The sequence below is a fragment of the Staurois parvus genome, unplaced genomic scaffold (assembly GCF_062004578.1).
Source record: "Staurois parvus isolate SC_StPar_1 unplaced genomic scaffold, SC_StPar_1.0 ptg000166l, whole genome shotgun sequence".
Taxonomy (NCBI): domain Eukaryota; kingdom Metazoa; phylum Chordata; class Amphibia; order Anura; family Ranidae; genus Staurois; species Staurois parvus.
In genome coordinates, this window is record NW_028317962.1 from 4210515 (window position 1) to 4234626 (window position 24112).

At 39.7% G+C, this 24112-nt stretch overlaps 1 protein-coding gene across 2 annotated transcripts in view; it reads left to right on the forward strand.

Annotated features, from left to right (window-relative positions):
* Positions 1-13288, forward strand: part of ASTN1 (astrotactin 1) — a 715149-nt gene extending 701861 nt beyond the window's left edge. For both annotated transcript variants that reach the window (XM_089676329.1, XM_089676330.1), the window contains exon 23: positions 746-13288. In XM_089676329.1, the coding sequence (XP_089532455.1) occupies positions 746-983 (238 nt within the window). In that variant the 3' untranslated portion in view covers positions 984-13288. The remainder of the gene's footprint in view (positions 1-745) is intronic.
* The last annotated feature ends 10824 nt before the right edge of the window (positions 13289-24112 follow it).

Here is a 24112-nt window from a genome sequence, read left to right on the forward strand (position 1 = left end):
CCTCAACTTCATCTGGAAATCCAGTTCTTACCTCGCCTTGCTCCTGTGAATCCTTATTGGTCCATCACTGTGATGGGCAGCTTCACTGGCCTGCAGTGAGATGTGGGTAGTGTGGGGTAGAGCTAAGGTAACATTTTCCAAAGTTGGGATTTATTTGGAGGTACCTCCTATCACATCCAAGGGAAAGGCCGCTAAAATATTAGTCTCCTGATTGTGGTGTCAATCCTGTTGATTCAATACATTCTGAACGAGTGATTGAGATTCTCAATAGGAGGCCAGTAAAAGGCTGATTGTGACCTTGTGTATACTTAAAAAAGCACAACTCCAAGTGTTGATTCTATGGCCCTAGTATCCCCGTCAAGAAGGGTGCTGGCCTGTGTGCTAATCCAGTTAGCAGTATTATAGGTAATAGATAAACGCCGCACACCAAACAGCTCCAAGTGCATAGGTAGTGAGAATCAGCCTCAGCCACAGCTTTTTCTGATAGCCACACCCTCTGACATGTTTCACCCCGCCCACAGAGCTTAGTCACACAGGTCATAAAGGCAGCTTGTGTTTAGGTATTGCTAATTTGTACCTTCTTATTAATAAGAAGAGGAATTAGTAGGCAATATTTCCAAGTGTCAGTTATAAAAATTGTGTCAGGAGCACATTCAGCATTTCCCATTTCTTTTGCTGAATAAAATGTTTTCCTCTTTCATCATCTCTAACAGTAAATAAAAACAATGTTTTTACATCTTTTCAGGAAAGCTGGCTTAGTATTATCTCAGCTGGATGCCTTGAGCCCACGGTGCAGCTATCTTTTGGGAGAACCGCGTATCAGCCTGAGACGTTCTTCCTTGCGATATTTGTCCTGCCGCTACAATGAGCCAAAAGCTCATGCATTAAACTGGACAGAAATGAGTAAGGACCTGCGGAAGAACTGTGAGGAGCAAATACTCATTGTGTTGAGCAATGACTATGGAGACAGCAAAGACTACTGAAGGTCACTGGTACTTCAACCAGTACCAGGACTCAGGAACAGACAGTGCTTGAAATAAAAAAAAAAGTTTGAATTAAACACTGTATAAAATGAGACCACTGAAGCTCTCACTGATGAACTAAAAGCAGAAGATAATCGACAAGAGATTTTGACAAGAGATCTGGTGGAAATCTACATGATGGTGCACTACACAAAAAAACAAGCATTATTAATGAGCCCCAGTATCCTTCTGTATCATCCTTCTTATTTATTGGCCTACAGTATTTTCCCCAATGTCACTGACTTAGTAAACGGTGGCACCAGCTGTGTAACTTAGACATTACGTCATAGAAATGTTTACCTTATTATTTTATGAGGTCAGTGCAATCTAAAAATGGATAGGAATGTCAGGAAGTTACACAACTTGTCATTCCATAATATAGTTGTAGAAAGAATCTGTGTTTTAATTGGATGAGTAATGTAAGACATAGAAGAACATGCCATATTGTAAACGCACATATCCTCACGTTTGGCTAAAAGAGCTGTCTAAATAACTGTACAAGAAAGGTATTTAATTAGTTCAGTAATTACCCTACACCTATTGTCCATGATTTTCCTCACTTGCCTTCAGTCTAAAAAAGCTTGAGGTCCGTTCACACAGTGCCTAATTCTTGTTGGGGAGGGACTACTTATCAGTGTCTTCCTGCTGCAAAACTGATAAAACATACTAGCAGTTCTGCCCTTGGAAGAAAATCTTGATACTTAGGCTCACTAAAATAACTGACATGTTTTAGCCAAGTCTTTGTCTACCAAGGAGCCTTGAAATATTCTCTTGTCAGTAATAAGAAGCAAAGAAAATTTGAGAAAATATGGAAAGGATAATACAGTATTTTATATGCTAAAATGCATTTGGGTAGGGTATAGAACAAAAACAACATTGCAAATTGAATTAGAATTATCTCTACCAAGGAGCAGTAAACATTTTAAACAAGACGGGGCTATGCTCGATACTTATAACATTGGCAAACACTATAATTGGCTGGTGAATGATCTGATCACACACTGCAACAATCAGAGTCATTAATGTACATATATATATATATATATATACACACACACACACTCAACAGCCACTTTATTAGGTATACCTGTTCAATTGCTTGATACCACAAATTGTGGTGAAGACGACTTTCTGAAGTGCAAACCAAGCATCAGAATGGGGAATAAAGGGGAGTTAAGTTAATTTGAATGTGGCATGGTTGTTGGTGGCAGACAGGTCTCAGCATTTCAAAAACTGCTGATCTACTGGGATCTTCACACACAACCATCTCTAGGGTTTACAGAGAATAGTCTAAGAAAGAGAAAATATCCAGTGAGCGGCAGTTGTGTGGACGAAAATGCCTTGCTGATGTCAGACACAATGTTCAGCTGCGGCATTCAGATATTAGGGTCAGAATTTGGCGTAAACAACATGAAAGCATGGATCTATCCTGCCTTGTATCAACGGTTCAGGCTGATGGTGGTGTAATGGTTATGGGAGAGATTTTCTTGGCACTAGCAAGGTGTACCTAATAAATTGGCTGGTGAGTGTGTGTGTGTATATATATATATTCCAATCTAGTAACAAAAGCTATAACAGCATCTCCTCACAGGAATATAACCCAGGATTTTCCCTCTAGCCTTTTTTTTCCAATAACTTTTATTAGTTTATGAAACAGTCATGTACAATACAAAACTTGCTGTATATGCTTATACACCATGTTTCTAAACAGAAATAATGCAAGGTTTCTAACGTGTTTGTGTAACACATACTCTGGGTCATCACCATATTTGCAAGTCCTTGTTCCTGTACCTGAGAGAAGAAGGAATAGTAAAGTGGAATAAAGGTTAACAATAAAGAGACCCTTGGTATGAAAAAGCTTGTGATGAAAACTGTGGCCTTTATGGGCAAATACTATAGACACAGGGAGGGAAAAACTAGAGGAAAGATTAGAAGAGAAGAGGAAAACAAGAAAGGATAGGAAAAAATATACGAGGAGATGCTTCCCATCTCTCTCACCATCCCGCAAGTCCTATCAATTAAACCAAATTTCTCCTGAAAAGTAATGTATCCAAGGGTCCTATGTTTTTTCAAATAGGGGAATCATATCTTGTAAAGTAGCTGACCTTTTCTCATTTTTCATTATCCATGATAACTTTGAATATATCAGTGGGAATGGGAATGATGGGGACCTCCCTCTAACCGTTTATCCCTTGTTGTGCCATTGACATTTGTTGTAGAAAGGCATGCCACTTTAGGACTATATACCTTAATTATTTTTGAGCTAAAGCTCTGGAAACCTGGCCTTCAATTTAATATTCCCTTATTGTACTTTGTTACCGTTAATATGAAAGAGTTATCTCCATACAATGTATAGTGATTACCCACACAGGAGTCACTGTATATGATGAGTTGTCTGTTCTGCTATAACTCTCTAAGCTGCTCAGTCACTACTGACACAAATGGTTGTAAGTTGGAGGTGTAACTTAAGGGTTAGTATGCTGCCACTCTATAAAAGTACACAGAAAAGAGGCCACAAGCAACTTGGTGGTAAACAGGATAAATGAATTAAAGCAATGCAATAAGTAACAATAAATGGGAAAAGATCATGTCTGAATATGTTACGATAACTAATTTGAATACTAGCTCTAAGTATGGCAATTAGCTTAGACCACATTAATGCTAAACCAAACTAAAATAGATTCAACAGCATTGTAAGGAATGCCATACACAGTGAGGTATATAATGTCAGTAAAGAAAATTGTACAGTAGCACTGTAATAACCAATTCCAAGAATGCGTCCTGGAATGCACTCTGTAGTGATACCTTGCACCTAGGGTGAAAAAATAGACCTGCTGATGCCGGAACCCTTCTGTGAGGTGGTGCACATGAAGCTGTCCCTTTAAGACCATGCACTGGATGGTTGATGGGCCGCTAAGTGAGGAGCAGTCTCCATTGTATTAACTGTGACAATATTGATATGTGCACAGATGATTCAGCTCGCCCCTCCTGGTGCACAGGAATCCAGTCCATATTGCTTGGCGGTCTTTTGTTCTCAGGTACCCAGGACCCGGTGACTCAGTCCTCACAAACAGGTCCTCACAAGGCTCAGCCTCTCAGGTCTAGTCCTTGTTGGTTCTCCCTTCCTGCAGACACTCACATTAACGGGTCCTTTCGGCTCCAGTCCCAGCTCATCAAGCAATCTCTCAATGGCTCATTCTCACTGTTGCTATGCTAAGACACTGGCAGCAGGTCCATTTTGCTTTTTGGAGTAGGCAAAGATACCCCAGTGTTGGGTCTACACTCTCAGGTCCCTGTGCTGCAAGAAACCCTGTCTCTTGTTTGTATAGCTCGGTTTCCTCCCTAGAATTGCTTGAAAGTCCTGTGTCTCTCCTCCTGTGCAATGATTCATTTCCCTTATAGTCCACAGCACATTAGCCCCTATTCACTTTTATTGTGCTGTGCCCCTTTAAGACTACATAATCCAGAATCCATGGTGGCAGTTACATAGCAAGTCCTTTTACCACTGATTTGCTCAAATCCTCTCCTGCTAGGAGGGAGAGGGGGCAGGAGTAAGCAGGGGATTTCACACAGAGCCCTCTGCTCACACAGCAGGGAAGTGAGGGGTGAGAGGAACATAGTCTGCTCTGCTCAGGGGTGAGTCTGCTGCATAACTCACAGATGTCCAGGCTTTGTCACTGCACACACAACAGGTAGGGGTGTAAGAGAGTGTCGCAGTTCCTGGTAAATTGATAGCATGTATATCAGATATGTACACGAATCCTTGTTATATGTACTGACAGAGCTATAGTCCTGTTGTTTAAAACAAAAGAACACAGAACAGTAAACCTGTAAGCCTCACTTAGTAAGGCAATGCAAAGACCAGTGAGCTGTACCATAAGAGCAAGCAATCACATTTCACCTTGCTACTCTCTAATCAATGAAAAAATAATTCTCATTCATTGCCATTGAATAAGCATGTGTTTTATTTAAAAACAGCTTCATACAGTCCTGAAGCATGATGACGGAAGTAAAACTCATGAATAATCAAAGGGTGTTTGCACTGTGATAGCTGGAATTGTTCAGATTGTGTTTTAGAAGCACTGGTAAGATTCTTGGATACAAATGTAAAATTTTTTATGAAAAAGAGTGATTTGGCTTATGAAGCCTTAAGTTTATGTAAAAAAAAGAAAAAAACTAATTTTTGTTTTGGAGAAAGTGCTAGAGCTCCTGTCAAGCTGGAAGTGAAAGCGTGGGAAAGTCCAAAAACTAGGTTGTCAGCCAGAAAGAGAGATTTCTCTCTACTGCCAGTTGTGTCTCCAAGACAGGAAGTGAAGGGAAATAACTTCAAAGGAACACAGACAGGAAAAAAACAGACAAGAGTTTTAGCTATTCCCTGCTCAATCCAAAATAAAAATAAAAATGTATCTTTAGCTATAACTGTAGACATGTTTGGGTGGTAAGTGGTTGTGCAAGGTTTAGATGAGTTCTGATGCAACATTCTAAAATTTGAAAAAATAAGAGACCTGGACTGTGATGATATATTGCCATATGTCCTAGCCTATTACATCTGAAAGCCAGCGAAGAATCCTTATTCATTTTCTAAGACCCAAAACCATGAGATGACTTGATAAAGTCCTCCAAAAAAATTGAACTATAAACATTTTACAATGGAGCACCATCTTAAAGCAGAGTTCCACTCAAAAGTGGAAGCTCCTCTTATTTGCCTCCACCCCCCTCCACTGCCATATCTGGCACCTTTTGGGGGAAGGGGGGAGTGGGTACTTGGTTTTGACAAGTACCCGCTCCCACCTCCAGCTCAGCTCGCCACGGCGAAGTGAGCAGGAAGTTCGGCCCCCTCTTTGCTCCCGCAGTCTCCTGGGATCTTTCACAGGTCCCAGGAGACTGCCAAACTAATCAGGAGGAGAGGTGCGACTTGTGCATGCGCAGTGGGCACCAGGCTGTGAAGCCGCAAGCTGTCGCAGCCTGGTGCCCACAGTAAAGATGCCGTGGTGGACAGAAGGAGAGAATGGACTGCTGGGGGAAGTACATCGCTGGACCCTGGTACAGGTAAGTGTGTGTTTATTGAAAGTCAGCAGCTACAGTTTTTGTAGCTGCTGACTTTTAATAAACACAAAAACGGCTGGAACTCCACTTTAAACACTGAATTCAATTTCAAATTATTTTTATTTAGATCACAGCAGAGATCTTTCCATATCAGAGAAATAAGTACCTGTAATTAGAACATGTTTCTTGGAGATGGGATCATCCCGCCAAAAGCATGAGTCTCTGGGGTTTTTTTTTTTAATCTATTTGCTTTGCACTATATTTTAAGCAAATATGCAGCATTAATGACAGCTCTAAGCCCTAGATAAATGCTCCAAGGATTATATATTCCAACAATTGCATTTAATGGGTGAACAGGGTCAATTATCTTTCGCTTCTGCTCTAACTGTGATTTGCACCTTGTATCATTAACCATATTTTATCATAAATTTGTAAACTCTTTAATCTGTTTAAGCAACAATATGGATGTCAAAAGCAAAGAGCAAAACAGTATTGCCTTAAGCTCAGTATTAAAAATATTACACAGTCTAACAGTAACCAGAATGCTGTAGATGTTTCAGCAGTACAATCTCTCAAAACTTTTACATATTTTGAGCAGCAAAGAGCTGACAATAACTATTGTGTTTGAACCTAAATGTTTCTTCAAATAACAACAGAAAATTAATAATATGTCTCCCAGTGCCACTTTCACATAGTTCCTTACTTTAGCCATTTATACCATTTTTCTTCTTTATTATTTAGGTTTGATCAGTATAAGGTAAATATCAAAAAGCGTTACTGGCCCTGATAAATCAAGTTTCCCTAGGCACTTTAAATGGGATTAACGCTTGCCATTGTGCCCACTCCATCAATGTTATCTATGTCAATTTAGCATGCCTTAAGGGCTGTTTAGTAAACACAAGCACCATTGAAGCTCCATGAATCTGGCACATTATGTAGTATATGTATAGGCTTCCTTGTGAGAATCTAGCATATAATATATTTGGCACAGGTTAAGGCCAGAAACACATAGGTGCTCTTTCAAGTGTCATAGCTGTTTTTGTAACACATATAGTAGAACTAATTATATCAAAGTTTTATATTTCTGCTGGAAAACACCTTAGAAGGACTAGAATGACATTTCTCTGCCCCAGACAGACAGAATTTAATCCTTATAATTCTTGTAAATCACAAGGATTACAAGCAAGAAACAGTAAAAGCTACAGTTAAATTTAAGAGCGTAAAGTGCAGGTCATAGTTCATCGTACACGTGTGGGCATAATAGTGTAAATCTAGTATGTACACTCACATGCTTCCATATCCTCAGTTCAGAATTACCACCTTTCCTTGTCATAAGATCCTGATGCAGGACTAGGATACTGTTAGCTATATTGCCTGATAAAATAAGTTAGGAATCCAAGGGTGGAGTTAAGCTAATGTCAGGATTTAGGAGTTAAGATTAGAATTCAGATTTAGGAAGCTTTTTAATGTTTAGGAGGAACTTCAGATTGTTTGTGAAAAAAATAAAAGTCAGCAGCTACAAATACTGTAGTTTCTAACTTTTTAAAAACAGATACTTACCGGGCTATGAAGTCCAGTGCTGTCCTTTTCACAGCCAATTTTTCACCATGCTTTGCCTCTCCAGCATCGCCAACTTAAAAAAGGGATCCAGTTGTGAATTCCTGATGTCTCTAAATTGGCTTCCATCTGCCATTTGTGAGGCCCCGACAGTGCAGTATGTCTGGTCTCCTTGGACATGTGACAATTCCCAGGAGGCTGCAATCAAGAAAGGGTGGGTCAAACTGATGTCATCTTTGCTTAGATGAAGATTAAAGTAGAATTCCAGGCTAAACCTAACTAGTCTTAAAAATGTTCCCTCCCCTCTCCTAACATCTATACTGATTAACCTGTACAAGATAGATGTATATACTTAATTTCAGCCCACTCTGTTCTGATCATGTGATCTGGCTCCCCTGTGTCAGTTAGTGGCAGCTGCAGGGGAGAAAAGGGAGTGCCAATAATGGATGAGCCATAGGAGCCTGTACTTGATGTCATTGCTCCAGACGTTCCAGCCATTGTTGAGCACTCTCTCCTCTCTCCTGTAGCCACTGATAAAGGGGTTCACATGACCAGGCTGAAAATAGGTCAGTATAGGATATATATATATATATACACACATATACGTGTGTGTGTGTGTTTGTATAAGTAGTAATAATATAGTAATAGGTAAGTACCTCTTTCTTGAGGGGGGAGAGTACCTGTCAGAAAAGGTGGAAAGAAGAGGATGAGCTGCCCTTCCCTTATTGTGTGAAGGTTTGCTTTAAGGGAGGAGTTAGGTTTTATGGTTTGGGGTAATAAGAATAATTAATAAAGTATATCTAAACCTAAAAACAAAACATTTAATATATTGCAGTTTACCAGTATCTGGATGTAGTGGTTGCATTAGCTACTTTTTTCAAGCTAAGAACAAGTACAGAAAATATTGAACTTGCCAGAAATGCAATGTGCTTGTCTCTTCCTGTGATCTTATTTGTGTAAACTATAATCCTAACATTCCCCCATGTAACAGAAATGAACAAAGGCAGATATGTTTGAAGTCCAGCAAAGTGTGACAACCATGGCTTCCTCCATAGATAGAGTGGGGTAGTGTAGCCACCCAGGGACAGGACACATGGATTACCAAGTTAAACCAAGTTAAAATAAAGAAACAAATGACTGATAAAAGAAAATTCAAGCAGCTACCACATCCAAATACTAGTAAGCTGAAATATAAATCCTTTTTGTTTTTGTCTTTCGATATGCTTTAAGTGTTAGGTTTGGAGTCAAAATTACGTTATGTTTACGTGCTAAGTTCAGGCTAAGTGTTAAAGTAAACCTGTTATGAACCTGGACAATTCAAATTGGGGTTAGACTGCAGATGGGCTTTCCATTAAAGTAAATGGAGATGGCAGCCTACCTAAAAGTGAACTTTTTTTCTTTAAAAAAAGTTCATTTTAGTTTTTTCCCAAAGGGAAATGTCCATTGGCCATTAGAATCTAAAGTTAAAGCCATATCACATGCCTGCAATTCCATCATTCTCCATATTGTCCACTATACTGAAAACCTACCATCATCACCAGTGTATTTAGAAATGTTCCTGGTGTGAAATTTAACTTAAAAAGAAATAATTTTCTGCTTGACCCCTCCTAAGGCTAGTTTCATACCTATGTGCTTCCCTTTTTAAGCAGTTTTATTATTCCTTTTGCAATGTGCTTTTTCGTGCAGTTTGCACATTTTCATTGAGTGTTTCTCAAATTTGATTTTTGGTATCTAGGGTGAAAAGCCTTCCACTTTTCAAATGTAGCTAACCCAAGAACACAAAAAAGGTTCCTGACATATATGTAAATGAGGCCTATTGGAAACAATGGGATACCATGTAATAGGTTTATAGTTAAGACTTGTTTCTGAAACAATTTAATATGGAGATCATATATCATTTTTTTTTATGGAATCTCTTTCTTATTTCTGTGTTTAAACAACACTGTGATAAAAGAACAGCTTAGAAGCTAAAAAAAATAGCTTTGAGAATGCTACAACATTGTTATTCAATGAGTGAATAGCTGAGTATATGGGTTGACAAGCAATAGCTATCTGTATGTAGTCCTCGTGTATGTTGAGCTTGTGTACATGAGCATTTATCTGCTTCTGAATTGCTTTCATTCCTTAAATTAGTCAATGTGAATGAAAAAGCAGCCAGAAACAACTCAGAAAAGTTTAGAGTCAGCTTCAAGCAACTCAGGAGCAATTCAAAATAACTGCAGACAGAAACAAGCTAATCATAAGCACCCCAAAAACGAGTCAAAAACAAGTCAAATATAAGTCAATGCAACACAAAACCATGCTTCTTTTGAATTGCTTCTGAGTCTGATGCCTATGTACACAAGCCTTTAAATTGCTGGAAAAAACACCATACAACACAGTTGACTGATAGCTATAGGCTGTGCTAGTTTCCTACAGGAGAGGTATTCTTAATATCTCCCAATGAATGTGTCCAGTTGAATAAAGGAAAACCATTATTTACCATTTCATTCTGTTTCAATATTTGAGAAATCATTTAATTTGTTATGAAGAAGTTAATTAGGTTTCAATTACTAAAATATGGTATATTTGGCCTATAATGAATGGCAATGCATAAACAAACTGTATTGTAAATCATTCTTGCCAAGTATAGTCAGTTTTCAAAGTGCTGTTACATGCTCTCATAAACAGACTAATAAATAAAAGAGGAAAAAAATAAGTTGTTGCCCAATGGCCATAAAAGTGATTCAGGATTTGTGTTTAATTTTTCTATAAAATTAAAGATAAAAACTTATTAGTTGCTACTGGCAACAATGTTACCTTTGTTCTTCCTTTTTCTATGGTATTAAGAAACAGCCCCACTGATGTTTGTAAAAATGACTGTCTTTTATTTCTGCATGAATCATCCACTGGTTTTAGCTAATTCCTTGTGAGTTCAGGGGACAGATTATCGTGTCACAGATCACTGTTCTGCTAGCCTCCCAACCCTATTATGGCCTTTAGTAAGACAAGCAAAGGTGTCTCCATTTGCCTGCTGTGGTCCCTGATACATAAAATGTGAAAATTGGCTGCTGTGTCATTCACAGCTATTTTGATTATTATTATACAGGATTTATATAGCGCCAACAGTTTGCGCAGCGCTTTACAATATAAGGGAGACAATACAATTACAATACATTTCAGTACAGAAGGAATGTGAGGGCCCTGTTCGTGGAGCTTACAATCTACAATCTATTTTGATGCACTAATTCTTTAAAGGGTCACGTATTCCACATATGACAGTTCAGGTGCCACTAGCTACTTGGTGTAAGTTTATAGATATGCACGTCTAACTGTTTTCCTTATCTCTAATTGCTCTAAGAACTTTCTACAATGTCATGTCCTGCTTCAGGGGATGTTTTCATAAAGTTTCTATTGAACTAGATACTTTGACAAGCTGATGCCAAGTTGGCAACCTTTCACCCACAAGTGGTGTTCCAGCTTTCTTCCAAAGTCTCAGATGCACCAACACTCAGGATGTTGGCACTTGGTATTGCCAACCCTCTTGTTAGTCAGTGATTCTCTATATAATATTCTTGGGCCAACAGGGAGTCATGAGTTTTAGATGACGTCCACCTTTACATATTGGAGGTTTTATGTTTAGGTTTGCTTTAATGAATCTAGCCTAGGGTAGATAAGCTATTGTTCATGCTAAGGCATTTAAAATATTGCGGAAGATAAAAGTGGTCAAAACCATACTTATACAGTGAAATAAATTGTATGTAAGGATGCAGCTCTATTTCCTTCAAAAGTTAAAATTCCAGTTTCAATAGCATCATCTGCAGGATACTCATGTTTATTCAGATAAAAAGAAAGTAGCTAAGCATTAGCGTATCTGAAAGAAAAAACTTTAGACCACTTGTAAATGGCATGTTATTTTTTTTACTGTTAAAATGTATGATTTTTCCTAATATTTCTTTTTTTCTGATTTGCTACCAATAATCTAGCAACAAAACAAAAATTAAAAATTAAAAAAAATACACAACAGGATAACCAGAGTTCCATTATCTGTTCAATCTTGATAAATTGGCCTTTAAAGGGACAAAATAAATTATCTGTGCTACTAAAGGTGCTATATGTCAAGATCATGCTTTATCGATCATGTATAAACGTCCTACAGTTAAAAATAATTTTATTGTTATATTTGTTTTACATATAGGAAACTGAAATGATTTATTCCCAACGGTATCTATGCATGCTTAAGTTGATGTAATACCTCGTGAAATATTCTGTGTGCACAGTTTTTGGAATACAAAGACTTTGACAGCCCACGTCACTGTAATATTCAAACAATGACAACTTACTGTAAGATGAATATGAATTTTCTGCTCACACTCCTGCTTAAAATTTCAGATATAGAGTATTACGTTTGACAACCTGCTATGGATCGGAGAACCTGTCGGCAAAGACCCATGCCGTGTGACAGAATTTAAAAGGCTCTCTTTCCTAGAAAAATATGGTAATGGGGGCTAGCAGCAAGAAGCTTCAACTTTTTTTTAAACCTGTGTAATTGTTAGATATCTTTTTTATATTTCACATTCTAATAGGACAGCTGATAAGATGGTGGTAGAAACCTGCACATATGGATATTAAAGTGGAACTACAGGCAAGAACAGAATTTGCAGTTAAAGTAAACCTGTAACATCTTAGCAAACTGTCAGAATACACCGAAATCATGCACTGAGAACCAGCTTTGCATATCTAGCAGAGCCCCCATGATCAGCCAAATTATGCAAATAGTGGCCTAATTATTTAAAAAGCTGGAACTCCGGCCAACCTTCTCAAACTTATTATTGGTCCATAACTGTCATGCATGGCTTCACTGACCAATAGATAAACACAAAAGGAGCAAGCTAGAGTTCCTACTTCGGTGTTTGCATAATAGAGCATCTTGGGTTTCTGGGTTCCCAAGCACTGCAAGGTACAAGATACTACTCTCTTGTACTTTTTGATGCCTTCTTTCCGTGCATGCTGATGGTTTATTAGATTTAAAGTGGCATTAGTTTTATAAGTCAGATAATTGATCCCTTATGTCTGCACTTTTAGATGCATTGTGTGGTAGAAAATCTATGTATACACACCTGATGTTGGTCTTCATAACCTGCTTGCCACAAAAAGTTCTGGGTGAGTTCAGTATACCATTACCTATCACATACTGTGTGATCAGAGCCAAAAGTAGACACACCTCATCTCTACCGTAGTAATCACAAGGACTTCTAAGAACTGAGTTTTACACTTCCAAATAGAAACTTCTGAAGCTCATATTTCCAACACATCAATAACACAACCTTATATTATGTCATTTTACTGGTGATTTTTGTCCTGACTGAAGTTCTCCTTTACTTTCTGCTGTAGGCAGATCTATGTCTGATCAATTATTCTGCCAGTAAAGAGGCACTTTGTGATGCTTTTTACAGTTCTACATTGTTTAAACTGTTTACTAACTGTTAGTGTATTATATCATTTATATAATCTTGATTGTTTTATGTATACTCTATAAAAGTGTACGATATTCCCTGTATATTTGCTAAATTGTAAATAAATAATCGGAATACTTCATGCTCTCATGGATATTTAAAATGATGAAGTATCCGAATCTCTGGTGGATTTTCATGTTCAGAAGCAATAAACGGCATCTCTGTTTACGAGTGTTTGCTGGAAATTTAAGGCGTTCGGGCTCTGGTGTCAGGTAATGAAACAAAGGAGATTTCTTAATGAAGGTTCAGTGACAGAATAGTCAATTGGGGGTTCTTACGTACTATGTCACGTACTAAAAAGATTACAAGAGCCATTAAATCATACTTAGGCTCCCTTTATCACTCCTAGTACCATGGCACACTCCCCTCTATGGAACAACAATTTTTACCAGGCCTTCCATGTTTTCTCACACTAGCTTGCCATAAGTGAGAATATCTGTTGTGTTAGAAGTGTAATTATCTTTGTTGAGTCATAGGCTCCTATGCACAGTAGACATAATAAATTGCTCACTGTTGTAAATCTGACCATGCAAGCCTTCAGGTAGATAGCTTGTTAGTAGGGCAGGGGGTAGCTGATGACAGACCTTCCTCCATTTTCCCCATTAACTTGTTGGGCACCAAGTGTGGGTCTCATGTGAGGACTACATCTGGGGTGGGTTCTTCTGGGCTACCTGTAACAGGATCACTCACCCGCTTCATACATATGGGGTACATTTACTCTCTTGCTGTTGTCACCAATGCCCTGAGACAAGGCTGAGGCTTCCATGGGGGAATACTAGACCTTAAGGTGGGCCTCTATGTTTAGAGATGAAAGTACACCATGTACATGTGCATCATACTGTTCTCCAGTTACTCTCAGGTCCCCATATAAATGTACATCTTGCCACTGTAGCGTGCAATTAGGAGGGACAAGCTAAGCCTTGTTCACCATCACCTGTCTAGTATTCTCCACTACTGTCCCCAGTTGCAGAGTGGGCACTGCCGTGCACCTAGCATGGGCTCCACACAAGCACTTGACTTGACTCTTGAGCCTCTGTACCTCTGTGCAGGATTAGAACCTCTGCAAGGCGAGTCTGTTCCCACTGTTATGGAAGACAGACTGCGGTGGAAAGTGTTCCGACAAAATCTCCCTCGCAGCTAGAGGTTAGTCCACTAAGAGAGGTACACACTATCAACAAGCTGCATTACCTGACTGTAGATTTCCATTGCCCATGGCAACTATATGTAGTACTGCACCATGAGACTCTTTTCAGTGCTATCTCTTCATAGTCCAATATGTTGAACAGTAGCAATGTTTTGCTTACTTTCATTACACTCCTTTAAATAACTTCAGACCAGGCAGAAGGCAAAGTTTCAACACCTTACTCTGGACCACGGTCCCCTTTTATACACACAGGACTAGTTGGCTGGGTCCAAGTAACTCATCAAGTAAAAGACCCAGGAAAGACATTAACCCCAACTCTCCCATCCGGGGCAACACCTAACTAGCTAATTTACAACCCACTTACAAGCTCGCAGATTAGATTCTCTGTTGATCTCATTTTTTTTTCGTTAACAGAGATTTGCTATTTCTTGACCATTAGATGAGCTCTCTATAGCCTGTGATCCAAAGCACTGGCTTATCTCTTCTCTGTCACTACATGGAGTTTTTAAGCCCACTGGATCTTTCTATGAAATTCCAGTCTCTCAAGGTTCTACCTCTTAAAACATTAACTGAAAAGGTTAGTAATAGAGTGATCCAAAAAGCCAATGACATAAAATTTTCAAGGCAGGAATATTACAGAGCAAAAACAAGAAAAAACAAGGAGCATATGCGCCCTAGTACAAGTAATCATTTAATAGTAAAACATATGTTCATGAATATCAAGCAGGCATATCAGGAACCATAGGCATATGCAGTGTCTTGTACAAGATTTAGTTCCACTAGAGGACATGGGAAATCAGAGCAACAGTGTGTACTCCATTAGCCAGCCCACTCCAGGTGCTTGGGACCCTGCGCATGCATGCAGCTATGTACAAAGCAAAGAGGATGGAAGCAGCTAGTGACAACAGGTGGGATGCTGATAGCTGTTGCCTGGACAATGCATTTTGGGGGTACAGTCCCCTTTTTCAAGAGACTTAAGGACATATGGGCACAAGACAAAGCAGGCTACTTCATTGAAACCTGTGGTTCCTGATATGCCTGCATGATATTCATGAACATTTGAGTGTATCGATTTTAATGTTTTATTAATAAAGCATTAATTATACTAGGACACATGCGCTCTTGTTTTTTCTTGTTTTCTCTCATATGGTGTTTATGCCACTTGGTGGATGAAGTGTGAGCTGCAGCTGTCCCTGGATGCTTTATCAACTGTTATTGTCTTAAAGGAGAAGCATAAAGAGGCATAGTTATTGACTGGACTGTGGAGAAGCACAACCACCAGATATACATTTTCTGGTTTAACGAATAGTACAGAAACTGGCCAAATATTGCATTCTTCAGTTTACCTAATCAGTTGATTTTGTGTATTATGCTTATTGCTATTCATTTTTTATTATTATTATACAGGATTTATATAGCGCCAACAGTTTGCTCAGAGGTTTACAATATAAAGGGAGACAACACAGCAACAATACAGTTCAATACAAGAGTGTTAGGAGGGCCTTGCTCCTGGGAGCTTACAATATAATTTGGAGGAGCTGGTGGAACAAAAGGTAATAACTGCGGTGGATGAATGGATGGGAGAAATACAAGATTTGGTTATTAGCTGAAGGCAGAATAGGCTTCCCTGAAAAGATAGGTTTTCTGGGATCACCTGAAAGTGGACAGAGTAGGAGATAGTCAAACAGATTGGGGAAGAGAGTTCCAAAGGATGAGAGAGGCTCTGGAGAAGTCCTGGAGATGAGCATGAGAGGAAAGTGATTTCAGTGAATGCTCACCAAAGTGGAAACTCAGTTTCACTCACTCAAATACTCAGAAAAAATCCTTTTTTTTTTCTTCATTTAGAGAGTGTGTTTTCTGAAGGGTCACTAAGTATAGTTTAGCTTTTCAGCAATGATTGGTGTAGTGCACCCACTAAGGAGCTGTTTGTGAATTTAGTCCTATTTCACCCTTAGAGCACACCACAGTTTCTGCGCTTTTCCATTGGTTCCAAAGACCAGTCTAGGGGTTTCTTTTTTTTTTTTTTCATTGGGAAAGATGAACTTAGACAGGGAACATTGGATCCCCTGATAAAACTGAACATCTTGAGGATGCCTCAACTTCTGGCTGCGCACAAAATGAATGTTCCCCAGGATCACTGTGCTGTTGGTGACCTCTACTCCTTACAAAGTTAAAAAATACACACAGTAACTATTCTTTAACACCGGGGTCATCCACTCATATAGTCACAGGGTCATTGGTTGCCTCTGCTGATATTCACCAGGCCCTTCCTAATGAGGGACATGGTGGACTCTTTCCCACCAACATTTTCCTGGCTCTCTCTAGTGAGCTTCTCCAGAGCCAGTTTGATCCCTGGATGTAGATTTGCAAATAGACCCCTCAGTTGAGCCTAGCTGGGACCTTGGTGTCTTCCTGGACACGTCCTCTAGGATACTGCACTAGGGACAGAACCCCTACACAGGGGTTTCCTCCAGCAGGACTGAGTCCAGGTTAACTGCACTAAGCTGCACAGGCCTCAGGCAAAGTATGGGCTTTCTCAACACTCACTGGGCACACCTCCCCAGGGATTGGCTAGAGTCCCATGAACATTCAGGTTGCATGCCCCGTCCTTCTTCCCACTATGATTTTAGAATGCTCTAGAAGACAGGGGGAAGTAATAGAGTAGCAGCCTGTGAAAAAATAAGAAGCCCTAAATGATCAAACCCTGCTCCCCTGATTATGGGGGGGGCAAAATAAAATTACCTAGCAGCCTCCTCTACACTAGGAGGGTGCTACCTTGGTAATGCTCGGAAGTCTGCTAGCCCTGGAAATTCAAAGACAGGAAGAAGGCAGGGCATCCTTGCACAGGACATTTCTACAGTATCCAGCTGCCTGACAACATGGGATATACTTCAATACAGGTAAGTAATATGAGTAAAACTGTATGAAAACAAATTGCAAAACTGCAGCTTTAAAAGAGAAATATAGGGTATAAAAAAAACAAAACAAAAAACATTATACTCTCCTGGGTGGACACAGCATCAATCCAATGCTGCATTTATCCCCTGCTGGCTCTGCACAGATAACTGAGCAATCAAAGACTCCAACTGCTCAGTTTTCCCCCCTCTGCTGTGAGCAGAGAGCCAAGACTGTCAGTCTCTGGCTCTCTGCTCTGTCCCCCCAGAGCTCACTGGAGCACTGGACTGTAAAGGGGCTGGGAGAGGCTGGCTCAGGCTCTTGGTGGATCATCTAGAAGCTGAGCCAGGTGCTAGTCGGGATCTTTTCAGAGCCTGGACTAGCTTTGTGATGTCAGCAGAGAGCAGACTTTAGCCACAGGAATGCAGAACTAACTGCACTCCTGCGATCCATCGGAGAAGTCTAGCCGAAGAGCTCTGGCTATAACTCTCCTTTCAGCCAATCACATCCTTTACACCCACCAAAAATCACCTTAAAGTGATACTACTGTTTTCCACTTCTCCATTGATAACAGATGAGATCTGTCCCTTGCTTTCCTTCATCACTATGTACATTAGTGCAGAAATCTACTCCACTGCTTCTCAAAAAATCCAGATCATTTGCCAAAATTCCAGGGAAATGAAAACTTTAAATTATGTTTATCCCCAATTGAGTGTATCTCTTTCTTTAAACCTCTTTAAAACTGGATGGTGGCTATTCAACTAATGCCCAGAAATGGTTTCAACAAGAGAAAAGCACCATTGAATTTTACATCACTTTCAAGAACATAAAAATTTTCCCCTGAAGGAAAGGAACAGGATAATGTTCAACAAGAGAGAATTCTGGGATTGTAGATTCATACTGTTCACCCAAAGGTACTCAGTACATTATAAAAAAAACAAACTTTACCAAGATAAAAAAAAAGCCTTCCTATGGTTTAAGAGCTATCATGACTACCTGTCCATTTTGAACATTTTCATCTCTGAATGGTAATTGGTCTTTATGTAACAAGTTTTATTCTTTTATGCATGTTATGTGGGCAGTCTATTGGGATACGTTAAACCATGAAGTGAATGATTCGGAGCAAAAGTTGTGTGATTACCTCAATCAATGACCATTTGACCTTTTTTTTCCTTTAAATTTACATGTATGGCATTATGGTCAAACACATATATGAATATATTATTGGTAAACTCAAAGGCAGCAGAGAATAACCTGTATAAGAGAATTGTTGCACATGAATTTACAAAATATTATGACTATGTCAGATGAATAATTCCTTGTTATCACTGGAATATTCCCCATTGCACATGCTTCACACTGATAACTTTGCATTTCATCAAAGAGAATTGTTAATTTGCAAAAAAAAAAGGCATTTGAATATAATACCTGAATAGAAGATATAGAGTACAGAGAAGTGCCAGCATTTAAGCTGTGGCATCTAATGCTATTGCTAATTTAACATTTTAAGCATCTTTTCTAGGTAAATGTCCAGTTTTAATTCTTTGAGTGTTGTAATAAGCCAAAAAGATTCTGCCAGAATTCAGTAAAAAAAAGAGATTCTAACTTGATTACTATAAACCTCCAACATCCTCTTTTTATAATAAAAAACTGTTTAATCGATATTAATCTTTAAACCATTTGGTGAATTGAAGTGCTAAAATCATATGCTTTAAAATATAAAGAGACAGCAGTGACTGGTAGTTGACGTTTAAACACCAGATATCCTGGAAATAGCAAAATGATTGCTTTTCTACTGTTGCATTCAGAAATATTCCAGGAAACTCTCTATGTTTTTGCTCCTGTTGTTCTGCTGCATAAGACTTGTGACTGTGTATCTTAATGAGATACTGAGGTTATTTTATTCTACATAAGTACACCTTGTGACAGCAATGAGATCGGAGCCCAAAACCGAATAAGAAAACACAATGGCTCTCTTCTTATGCTAAAATCCACCAGTCTGCAATGCAACATAGATTTAAATATTTTGTCAGTACAGTAAGTATTCCATATACTTATTTAGCAGAGATCATACAACCTGTCGGTATCATACATTGTACTAGGACAGGGAAGCAGGGTATTAGGTTAGCCAACATGATCTGGCAGGTCTGCGCAAAAAGGCTTTAGCCTCTCCTACATTGCTAATGGCTATTCTAAAAGATGTGTATTAAAGCAGTAGTTAAAGTGATATTAAACCCAGGACCCTGCATTCACTATATCTGGTCTCCCACAGTACACAGAACATGGAAATGCAATTATTTTAGTAAATATAAACTGCTAAATACCGTTTCTCATCAGCAGTCTTGTGATTTCAGCAGAGAACTGGTTAAAGCTTGTAGGAGGAGTTTCTTTCTGCTCTAGAAGGATATGAAACCTCTGTCCCTCTGTCTGGACAGTGCTGATTGGCCCTGTGCTGATCACATGCACCCTCCCAAGAAAAAAAAAACAAAAACTTCTCTAGCAATACACACCAAACTGAGCATGTGCATGTGACCACGGGTTCAGTCTGTATCAGGTGGTCATTTCAACAAGAGGATGGGCAGAGAAGAAAGGTTCAAACAGCAGAGGATTAACCCCTTAGGTTCCAAAGTGAGTATAACAAGCATGCTTTACTGCATATACAAACTGATTTTACTGTTGTGGGTATAGTAACACCTTAAGTAACAAAAAAAAGGTCCCCCTGCAAATTAATTACATAATGCGCTAGTATGCAGTGCATACTAGCGCATTATGTAATTAATTTGCAGGGGGACCTTTTTTTTGTTACTTAAAGTGTTACTATACCCACAACAGTAAATCAGTATTAGTAGTATGCACTGCATACTAGCACAGTATCATAGACTTACCTATAAATGCGATCCCTCCAGCATTGAATAGACACTGCTACCACAATTTCCATCTTCACGCGGTCTTCGTTTAAAGTTTGCAGGCTCTGGCTGTTTGAATGGCCGAGCCGCGATGAAGTCACTCTCATGATCTTGGAAACTGCAATTGTGGCACAGTCCTCTCAATAGACAGCACACTTGAGTGTGTCGTCCTCTGAGAATGTAGTGCGTATATGCCAAGATGTCACTGGCTGCTGCAGATGTCAATATCTCCTAAAAAGTGCACATTTGGGAGATTATCACTGTACTTACAGGTAAGGTTTATTATCAGCTTATCTGTAGGTACAAGTGACCAAGCGGTGTCTACTACTGCTTTAAATCACTTTAATTCTTTATTAACACACTTCAGACCATATAAGTACATTTGGTACAATGTGGGCAATAAAACCTTTAGCCAGCTTAAAAGGCCTGAAAGCTAGTCACAAATGACTGTTGTGAAACATTTAGACCAAGACACAGTTTAATTTGGCTTTCTGTGACCTCAAGCTGCCCTTGAAACAGTCCAGGTCTTCCACCCCTTAACTCTTGTTATTGGATGAGGGGAGGGCCACAAAAAGCTACTACATGAGTAGCCTGGAGCTCACCTTTACCAGCAAAATGAAGAACATCTGCCCAGAGTCTTACTTTTTGAGAGCCAAAGGACTCTGAGTCTTGGAACCCTGTCTGAACCCAAAGACCTGAGACTTGTTCTTTTCTTTATCTTTGTTATTTCCATTTATTTTTCTGTTGCTGTTCTTGTCTATTTTGATAAAGTCATGTTTTTAATATTATAATATTGTTTTTTATTTTTTTTAAACAATATTTAAAAAATTTTAAATGTAGCCCTGTCTCTATAAAGAGAGCTACTACATATTGGTGTCCGTTTATGAACCAGCAGTAATAGATCGCTGCTCAGTTCTCTGGAATTCTCGGAGAACACAGTTCTCCTGTGAATGCCGTTTATGAAGCATATGTAGATCAGTTCTCCAAACGAAGGGAGAACGGTCTACAAACGCTGGAAAATGGCTGATTTTACTATAATCTCGCGAGATTACAGTAAAAGATCAGTTACTAAGCAGAGGTAAATTATCTCTGCTTAGTTTGCGGTCCCTCCGATTCTCCAGCTCTGGGCTGGAGAATCTGGAGGGAGAACACAGATCGCCAGGGAAGGGCTGAACATGTTCTCCTGAGTGTTATAAACTGTGAATGACCAGAGAATAGCTGCAATCCTCTGAATCACAGCTATTCTTTGTGTCATAAAAGGACACCATAGTGCGTTAACCTCTGAAATATCCTCTGCGTGATGGTGTGCATTACAGACATTTCTTTAACAGTCAGACTTGTTACTGATCATTATAGTTGGTTCATGTTTGGTGGCAGCTGTTTTGTGGTGTAACAGGTCAACTGCGTAGTTAACTAAACCCAGTGTCAATCACTCTCAGGCTGTTGGCACCTAGATTTTGGTCCCATGAACTGGAAAAACTTTGTGCAGAGCGAGGCAAAGTGTATCATTGTTATGTATTGGTGACAGCACAATGAGGTCTGATGTACCGTTGGCAGTGACTGCGATCTGTCACGCACCTAATGCTCAAGGATGCCTGTAGATCAGCCAATCAGGAAGGAAAATGAACTGGTTAAACTTTTTGGGAATCATGGAAAAGTTCTAAAGAGAGTTCTAGAGAAAGTAAAAAGGGTATATATGCAAACTTTATTAACGCAAAATGAAACCCAAAACCAAAAATGAATATGTTGTCAATTTCCAATCATTGGATGTGGTGTCTGTGTTGGTTTGTTTTTTTCAAGCTTTTATTTCTTTGTTTTCAACTGGTGAACAGCTAATAAAGCACCTCATGTCTTAGGATGGCTAAATTTACTCCTCCTCTATGGAGGAGCAACATAGCCAGCCTTGGACAGAGGCATTGTCAATCAGTGGAGAGGGTAATGTTAGATGGACTAGCACTGTCGATTTTGATAGACTTTATATGAGTGACCAACAATTTAAAGGTCAAACTCCAGCTAGCACTTATTAAGCAGTTACAGCAATGTTTTGTTTTTCTTTTTGGAATAAATGAATAAAAGCTGACCATTGTAAGCACCCCTGTTAGTGTTAAATGGTTTGTCTCAACCCTATAACTGTCACTTTTGCTGCATGGCTTTGGTTCAATAAACTGGAACTAAACCTAACTTGAAGAAAACTGTGAGCTCCTCATTGTAGAACAGACATGGTGGGGTTTATTTACTAAAGCTGGAGAGTCCAAAATCAGACTCCCTTCTGCATAGAAACCAATCAGCTTCTAACCTCAGCTTGTTCAATGAAGCTTTGGCAATGAAACCTGGAAACTGATTGGTTTCTATGCAGAAGGGAGTCTGATTTTGGACTCTCCAGCTTTAGTAAATAAACCCCGGTATGTCTCTTCTGCAATAATACACATTTACTGTAACTGCCTGCTCACAGTTTAGTTTTTATTGGATATGCATTGAGCTGTGCATGCGCGGGTCAGTGTGCATTCCCGGCACACTCTGACTGTGTAAGAATGATGACTTCCATGTGCATTCCCAGGACGACATCATCAGCCACTGGCAAATCAAGTGGCCAAAACCTGGCATCTAGAGGGAAGATGACAGCTGCCGTGGGATCTAACCACCACATCACTGAAAGGTTGAAATGTGTATATTCTTGTGCTTAGTTCTGCTTTAAAGGGAGGTGAAAAAAGACTTTCTGGCAGGATCTACAGGTAATAAACTTTCTTAGGCTCCTTTCAGATGGGGTGGACCCGTCAGCGGATCTGCTTGCTCAGCAGGGGATCTCTCCAGTGATCCCTGCTGAGCAAGTGGATGACAGGTCTGTGTCCGCTCCTCTGCTGCAGAGCGGACACAGACACAGCCCGTGTTCAATGTGGGGGTCGGATGGAAACAGACTGCCTGTCCATTTCCACCTGACTTATCCGATCTGATCCGCCAGACAGATGGGAAAAGGATCCCCATCCATCTGTTTTCAACGTACAGGATCGGATGCCGGCTGGTGTCAGCAGACACATGTACAATGACACCTGCCAATCCATAGAGAGCTACAGATGGTACAATCTGGTCCACCTGAAAAACTGACAGGTGGACCCGATCAGTCAGGCTGGGTTCACACTGATGCGGTGCAGAATTTGCAGCGTTTTCTGTGCAAATTCCGCACCGTATCAGAATCGCAACCCGTTCATGTGAACCAATGCAGGTGTGTATCAGATCACTTAGTTGTGAATACCCATGTGATCCGATTCTAGTGTGGACCCAAAAAAGGGTCCTGCACCTGTTTGGAGTGGGTGCGGTGCAATTTGAGCTATACAAAATGTATGGCTCCAATCGCACTGCACACGAATCACATGTGATTTGCACAGGAATACGGTGCGGTTCCTGTAAGAATCACATGCGATGTACCACACCACATGAGTGTGAATCTAGCCTGAGTGTGAAAGGGGCCTTACAGGGGGACTCAGAAAAACAAAGACTGCTGTGTAAATGCTTTTGACAGACTGTACCATATATGTCATTTTTTATTTTTACCATAGGTACACTTTAAGTTTCTTGAACATACTGTATATATACAATACACTATATTGCCAAAAGTGTTGGGACGCCTACCTTTACACACACATGAACTTTAATGGCATCCCAGTCTTAGTCTGTAGGGTTCAATATTGAGTTGGCCCACCCTTTGCAGCTATAACAGCTTCAACTCCTCTGGGAAGGCCGTCCACAAGGTTTAGGAGTGTGTCTATGGGAAGGTTTGACCATTATTCCAGAAGCATATTTTTGAGGTCAGGCACTAATGTCAAATGAGAAGGCCTGGCTCACAGTCTCCGCTCTAATTCATCCCAAAGGTGTTCTATCGGGTTGAGGTCAGGACTCTGTGCAGACCAATCGAGTTACTCCACCCTAAACTTGCTCATCCATGTCCTTATGGACCTTGCTTTGTGCACTGGTGCTCAGTCATGTTGGAACAGGAAGGGGCCATCCCCAAACTGTTCCCACAAAGTTGGGAGAATGAAATTGTTCAAAATG